This window comes from Gekko japonicus, unplaced genomic scaffold, assembly GCF_001447785.1.
Source record: "Gekko japonicus isolate JY-2015 unplaced genomic scaffold, Gekko_japonicus_V1.1 scaffold1846, whole genome shotgun sequence".
NCBI lineage: Eukaryota > Metazoa > Chordata > Lepidosauria > Squamata > Gekkonidae > Gekko > Gekko japonicus.
Window position 1 is genome coordinate 362,450 of NW_015168707.1, and position 8,020 is coordinate 370,469.

An 8,020-nucleotide genomic window follows, 5' to 3' on the forward strand; every position below is an offset into this window, starting at 1 on the left:
AAAACATAGAGTTTTCCCCTCAGATGGCTGTGGCCCCGCCCCCAGCGTGCCCGGCGTCATCACGTCACCTCCAGCTGACGTGCACGGCGGGGTGGGGGTTCCCCCGGGGCCCGATTCCGTGGCGGCGGAAATCGGGCCTCCAAAGCGGGGGGAAATCCGCCACCCAGGGGGAATTGGCAGCCCTATGACATCATCACACAGCAACGGCAGGGTAACGTTTTGGTATTTGGGCAAAAAAACTCTGGTAAATTTGGCTTCAACCGTAAAGTTTTTGCCCAAATACCAGAGTGTTGCCTCGATGTCACCGATCAGATGACATCACTTCCGGGTCACATCAGAAGTGATGTTGACGTGTTGCTGCAATGTTGACTGGGCCTCGCTCTTCTTCCAAGGAAGTTCCCCCCCCGCCGGCCAGCTGATCGGCAGCAGGGTTATGGGCCCTGGTGGTAGGGAACCCCACCTCCACCGGGGGGGGGTCTGGCACCCCTTGACTCAGGGGTGATAAGAGGGTAGGCATAGAGGGGGGACACTCAGATAGCTGCCTCCTCTTGTGGTGCCACTAGACAGAAGGTGAAACAGAACTTGATCAGCAATAGCTTTCTTAGAGATAACCATTTCAGAGGGTACCCGTGCTGGTCTGCAGTAGAAGAGCTACAGTCAAGTCCAGTAGCACCTTATAGGTGAAGGGAGCTTTAACTCTCAGAAGCTCGTACCTCCAAAATCCTGTTGATCTCTATGGTGCTATTGGACTCAAGGCTAGTTCTTAGAGGTGACACTTTCCCTCAAAAAGCACAGGTCACAGAGAAGCCTGTTTTTTGCTGTTCTTCTGAACAAGTTGGATTTCGGATATGGAGACGCATTGGAAAGACTTCTGCTTTGTTTTTGTTTTTTTAAATGCTTCTTCCTACATTTCCATAAGAAAGTTCTGGATATTAAAGGGCTTGTAACAAACAGTAGAAGGGCTGCGGTGGCTCAAGTGGTTAAGACGCTGAACTGCAGACTGGAAGGCCGGTAGTTCAGCCGTTCGAGACCCGAGTTGCCGCATGATGGAGTGAGCTCCCATCTCTGGTCCCAGCTCCTGCCAACCTAGCAGTTCGAAAGCAAGAAATTGCAAGTAGAGAAATAGGTACCACTTTGGCGGGAAGGTAACAGCGTTCTGTGCACCTCGGCGTCTAGTCATGCTGGCTACATGACCACGGAAATGTCTTAGGACAGCGCTGGCTCTTCAGCTTGGAAATGGAGATGAGCACTGCAGCCCTAGAGTAGAATTCGACTGGCTTTTGAGCAAGGGAAACCTTTACCCTTATCTTTACCTAACAAACAGTAAGATGGACACTTTACCACTGACGAGGTTAGAGAGACGGTGGCTGCTATTTCATAGTACGTCATCCACTCTGAGGTCATCGTTGAAGGGTTGAAATAAAACATTTCTACGATGTACTTCCGGAAGACACCGAGATATGGCCTGTTCCAGCTGAGGACCACAGCGGAGGGCCCCAAAGGATAAAGAGTTAGGTCCTTGATCCCAGTGGGCACTATAAACCAGAAATGGGAAGCCATTAATAAACAGAAAGGGCCTACTTACACAGAATGCAAATGTCCCTGTAAAATCTGATGCAGGGCAAGGGCTTAGAGGTAAAGCAAACACTGAAGGTCCCAGGTTAGGGTACTTAGAGTCACCATAACAGCATCCCACAATGTCATGACATCATTTCCAGCAATGTAACTAGAAGTGATATCACTGTGTCTCCGGATGCTCTAGCATTAACCCCAAACTCTATGGTGAAATCATAGAATTCCAAGTGAACGCAAGAGCGTGCACCAACATGATGACATCACTTCCAGTTACACAGCACGAAATTAGGTCCTGTTGCTGTGGAACACCATTCTGGCCCCCTCATTCCCCACCCTCCGTTTGCCAGAACAATGATTGGAGGGAGCAGGACTCCAGTTTGGTGTCGTGGTTAGGAGCGCAGACTCTAACCTGGGAGAACCTGGTTTGATTCCCTACTCCTCCACATGCAGCTGCTGGTGTGACCTTGGGTCAGTTACAAGTTCTTTCAGAGCTGTTCTCTCACGAGCAGTCCTTGAAAGAGCTCTCTCAGCCCCCCTGTTGTGGGGAGGGGAAGGGACAGGGAATGTAAGCTGCTCTGAGACTCTTTCAGGTAGTAAAGGGTAGTATATAAATCCAATCTCTTCTTCTTCACCTGGTAAATAAACAGCCTATCCCGGGTTCAGTCCCCAGCATCTCCAGCTAAATATCCTGAGCAGCAATTACTGGGTAAGGTTTTGCTCTGCCTTAGATCCTGGAGAGCCACAAGCAATCAGAGCAGACAATATGAATTTAGATGGACCCGTGCAATATAAGGCCATTTTCTATGTTCAATGCTCTGCATTCAGAGCAATAGTTTGCAATTTTCACAACTGCGTTCATTGCCTGTTAGATGCAAGAAGTTCTAAAGGACAGAAGGACAGACCTACTGAAGGAAAACGTGTGGTTTCCAGCAGGTTGGGAGTTTAGCCCCTTTTCCTATCCTTGAGGAAGGAGGCCAGGCAGGCAAAGAAATGCACGATGACATAAAAATGTCTGGCAGGATCTGATGCTCTGAGCCTTATTTAAATGCTCCAATCCCCTAGAGCATATGAATACCAGATGGAATCTTGCAAAGCAAGCTGGAGCTCTTTTGCAATTTGTCTCGCGAGTCTATCTTGGGACCGTCTAAATTTGTCCCAGCAGCAGCACAAAACTGCAGATGAATTGCGCCCTCTAAACGTACAACTGACCTCTGCCATTTGCACTGGGGGGACAAGCACCACTGCGATGTCAGAGTCTGCACTGACCCAGAGCAATAGCATTTGCAAAGGACTGTCCATTAACTTGGAAGGAGGTATCATATGCCCAGCCACCCCTTGTCTTGCCTTAAACCAGAGGGCAGGCACGGCCAACTGCAAGCTGAATTATTTCGAAAATTTGAGCACATACTCTGCCATTGGTATGCCACACATCCAGGGCTACTTATATTCCAAACATCTGTGGGTTCATTGTGCCAACAGAGAAATGACAGACGAATCTGCTCTCATATTTTATTTGTAAAATAATTTTCTACCCCTCATGGATCTAGAAGGAAAAAATTAAGTGGGAGACTCAACAACTACACAGGGGCTGAGAACATGTAGGACATCAGTGTGCTCTCTAGTGGCAATAAAGTTCTCCCCTCCAAAAATAGAGACTGTTGTACCCATTGCTCCCTCTAAGCTGTGGAGTCTTGTGAGCAAAAATTCTAATTTGTGAGTTACTGGCATTAAAGCTGTGAGTGAGCGATTTGGCTACTGCGTAATTTAGTTTGCTCTGCTGCCATCCTTCCTGAACTAAGACAAAAATGTGTGAGCCGGAGGCTAAAAAACTGTGAGCTAGTTCACACTAACTCAGCTTAGAGGGGACACTGGTTGTACCCCTAATCTAAGCAATAATTTCCCGCATTATTATCATCAGTTGCACACAGACTACCACCTTTCCTCCAGTATAGAAAGAGGCCATATTACAAGCAGGCTGTCAGTACACTGCTCAGGCAGAGAATATTAACCCAGCGTGTGGTCCTGCATTCAGTTCACAGCAGCAGTTGGAATATGCGTAAGAGGGTTACCGATGGCAAATGTAACAGGGTCGGAAGGGGGCCCAACCAGCGGTCCTTTCCGCAAATAAATCACAACTTGGTACTGGGCGCCAGGAACCAGGTTTTCAATAATGTTGCTGCTTGTATTCACCTACAGCAAAGAGAAAGAGTGCGTGTAGCAAAGGAAGAAGAAGAGACAAGAACTTGCCATCCTGTCCGATGACATTTGTGACAGTTAGAGCTGTCAAACAGTTTCTGCCAGTTTGCAGCAAGGATCTGCAAGAACTCTGGTCTACGGCCCGACTCAAGGTGGGCATAGACGTGCTTATTTTTCTTACACATTCTGAGTTCGTACCCCTCTCTCTCTTCCCCACTCTGAATACATAGTATACAGTCAAGCTCAAAAGTCTCTGTGTCTCTGCTATACTCATCTTGCTCTCTATGTGGAGAGGGGAACAAGACTGTTCGCATTTCCCCACAATTGAAAGCTCATAACCTTTTGCTTAATGGGCGAGTTAGAAAAGCCGAGACAAAATAGCACAAGGCAATTCTGTGCCTAGACACTAGAAAGCTCCATACATCTGCTGAGATTTCCGCACTCCATTTTCTTTGCAGTCGGGCTGAAGAGTTTTGAAATACGGTCGCCATTGTGTTTGGCCTGCCCCAGTGAACGCAGCTCCCACAGCCGTCTTTGTGTCTGTGTCCCCCTTCCCCCAGTCACCATTAAAGGAGAGAACATTTTCTGTCTCTTACCTCGGTGCAATAATGCTTTTCGAGTCTCTGGCTCTCCTTCTGTTTCTGGCACGTCAAGGACACGATGGAGACAATTGTGTGGTTGCTGCCGCTGGTCTCTGGTGAAGATGTCCAGGATAATGAAGCCGTGGTGGGACTCAGCACAGTCACCATGACATTTCGAGGCTTCTCGGTCAGCTCTTCTATCCATTCTCCCGTTGGACCTAAAATACCACCAGAAGGAGATGGCCGTCACCATCAAAGGGTGGTTCGCCCATGCAGCGGGCCAATTCTCACACTTTCATTTTTTAAAAAACCAAACATATACAGCAAATCAGTCCTTTTCAAGAGTCACAACCACAGGTAATGGGAGCTCTTCTATGGGAATGTGTACTATATACTATGCTGCCTATATGCATGGTCACCATTTCTTGTGTATAGGGTAACCAGCAGGTGTGGAGAAAAAAACGTGTTATCTCTTTAACAGAAGCTTAATGTGTGGAAATGGGCAGCCGGATCTTTTCATGGCGTGGATGTAAACAACATCACCTGGCTAATAACGTCTCAATCAGCCTCCAATTCAGGGGTGTCAAACATAAGGCCTGCCCAGGGCTCTTATACGGCCCACGAGCAACTAGTGCAAGGGAGGGAACAGGAGACTGCTCAGGGGGGAGTGGGCAGAGCCACTCCGATTGTGGCTTCAGCATGGTGGAACAACCTCACCTGCAGCAGTCAAGCAGCGTGGGAGCATCTGCCCAGTGATGCACCACAGGCTCTCCAGTCTGCCCGTGTGGGTTTTCCTTTGCACCCCCCTCCCAGCCAATGGGGCCTTGCAGTGAGGATACACCAACTTGGAGCTTACCAGCTGCTGTCCTTTATAAAGTTTAAATCTCCGGTACCTGGCATTGTGTTTATGGCACACATGACCCAGCCTGACAAAGTGACATTGTAACAAATGAGCTTGATGCCTCTGCTCTAATTAGTGGGACAAGACATTTTTCGCCAGGTCTGTTAGCAATTCTCTTGTGAACAGGGCAAGACATGGATTTTCCGTGTATGTATAGATTTGGTATACATGAAGAAGAACTGCCCTGTTCACACAAAAAGGTGACCGCGCATATTGGGACCACGGCAAGTAGTACACAGTCCTGTTGGTGGCCTCCTGGTACACGTAGTTGTGACATATGAAAAGGCTGAATATTAAGTATGGACAGGTGGAGAAGGGTTTATGTCTGTAAACATGAGACTCAGCCACACACCTTCATTTGCAAACATGTGTCTCAACAACACCTGCTAATTAGAGATGCAGTATAAGTGTGAATGACAGTTTATCACATTCCTTCCTCTAAGGAGCGTCACTACATTAAGGTAACATATTCAGCTTCTCCCCAGTATGATCCTCCTTGTACTTAAGAGAGGGGAGAGACTGAAAAGGAGGTAGGTTGGAAACATTCTCCTCCACCATCCTACTTATCTACCTCATGAACACAAGACGTTTCTTTATACTGAACCAGACCATTGGTCCATCAAGGTCAGTACTGTCTCCTCCAATTGGTAGTGGCACTGCAGGATCTCAGGCAGAGGCCTTTCACATCACCTACTACTTAAATACAAATTATCTAAATGCAAAGAGATTGTGTGGAAAACCTGGGTAGGAGCTGTAGCTCAGTGGTAATAGTACCTTCTTAGGGTTGTCAAATAATTCTTCGCCGGGAGCGGGAGACTCCCGGCCGGCGTCGGGTGAGTGCGTGCGCACAAAGCACACGCGCGCACCGCATGCACATCACCCGGAAGTGACATAGGCACGCTGGGCATGCTGGGGGCGGGGCCACGGCCATACAAGGCAAAACCATCGAGTTTTCCCTTGTATGGCTGTGGCCCCGCCCCCGGCGTGCCCAGCGTGGCTGTGTCACTTCCGGGTGACGTGCTGATGCCAGGCACATCACGTGCACCCCCCCGGGGCCCGATTCCACCACGGCGGAAATCGGGCCTCCAAAGCGGGGGTTTCCCCGCCCCCCGGGCCGATTTGGCAGCCCTATGCCTTCTTGACACATAGAAAATCCCAGGTGTTAGAATATACAAGGTCTATAGTGCACCTACTTGAAGAGATCAGAAGAATAGCCTACAGGGGACAGTTCGCATAGCTAGATTAGGGACTTCCCACAATTTCAAATTATGCCCTTCCTGTCTCCTGATTGGCTCTTTGGAGACCTCCTGCTCCAACTGAGCCCTCTCCCCCTTTGTTCCTGTCTCTCACAGCAGTTAGTTAGTTTGTTAAGCCTCTCTCCCTCTCCTCTGTTCATTTCTTCTTTAATAAACCAAGTTATTTTCTTTAAACAGTTGGTGCTCAACTCCTCTGCATGTTTAAACTCTGCCAACACCAGGTTCAATCCACAACATCTCTAATTAAAGAGTCAGGTAATAGATGATGTGAAAGACCTCTGCCTGAGATTCTGGAAAGCTGCTGGCTTTCAGAGTGGACAATACTGGTCTTGACGGACCAGTGGTCTGACTCAGTAAAAGACAGCTTCGCATCTAGTCAGCAGGAGGGCCAAGGCTTAGTGAGAGAGCGCCTGGTTTAAACGCAGAAGATCCCAGGATCCATCACTGGCTCCAGCTAAAAGTACTTCCAGTAGCAGGTGTAGGGTTGCCAGGTGCCTACCTTGTGCCAGTGAGCGGCTTGGGGGGGGCAGGGATGGTGGAGACGCAATGATGTCACTTCTGGAAGTGATGTCATCACGATGGCAACGTCTGGGAGACACTCTACCTTTTGAGCAAAACACTATGGTAAAAATGACTACAAACCATAGACTTCTGCCCAAAAAGTAGAGTGTCGCCCCTGACATCGCCAACACGATGATGTCATTTCCAGAAGTGGTGGGCAGGAACCCATAAAAGCAGGGGATCCCCCACCCCCACCTGGGGACTGGTAAGGGGATTTTTCCTCCTTTCATCTAGTATTTATTAATTCAATTATTTGCCCTTCCTCCATCTACACATATCAGTGACATCATGACCATACATATCATTATATCTAGTTCTCGACAATAGCTCAGAATGAGGACCAAAAAATCCGTATCGTGGGGCCATGCATGGATCATACACTTCCCCCCCCCCAAGTTTGGTGGAAGTCCCAGGTTTGCAGAAAAAATGTCAAACATTAAAAGAAATACATTGTAAGGTTGTAAAACCTTTAAATCACAGAAGCAACATGGAAATGAGATCCCCCAAGAGTCCTCAGGGGGTCCTCCACTTATACTTACTAATGTAAAAACTGAGTGTTTTGGCAGATCGGCTTTCCCGAATTTCACATAAGCCAGAGGAGCTAAACGTTGTAACGGATACTGTATATTTTCCCGGTTCTTTCAACTCAGCAACAAATTCATGAATATCCTCACCAACTGTCAGAAATTCTGTGAAGTTCTCTAAATCAAGAGAGAAGAATTAACTGGAACAGAAGAAGTTTCTGTGTACAGACAACCTGATTTATACCCTGTGCCATAATAGCAGCAGTACTGCAAGCCTACAGAGATGGATTAATACAGGTAGTTTTTACTTTCTTGTTATCACCCAGAGAATCATGAATAGTTGGAACCAATGAATAAGTGTAAAGGAATAAAGAAGCCATGGAACAAATTTCTTAATGTGGTAATAGGCATAAAGGCCTTTTTGCT

General features: G+C 47.7%; 1 protein-coding gene across 1 annotated transcript in view; it reads right to left on the minus strand.

Moving 5' to 3' along the window:
- PTPRO (protein tyrosine phosphatase, receptor type O) overlaps window positions 1–8,020 on the minus strand; it is a gene marked incomplete at its 5' end in the record, with an annotated part of 101,965 nt that overhangs the window by 83,555 nt on the left and 10,390 nt on the right. Inside the window, 4 exon segments of the mRNA XM_015415533.1 lie at window positions 1,342–1,535; window positions 3,645–3,765; window positions 4,368–4,570; window positions 7,610–7,771. Of these exon segments, the coding sequence (XP_015271019.1) occupies window positions 1,342–1,535; window positions 3,645–3,765; window positions 4,368–4,570; window positions 7,610–7,771 (680 nt within the window).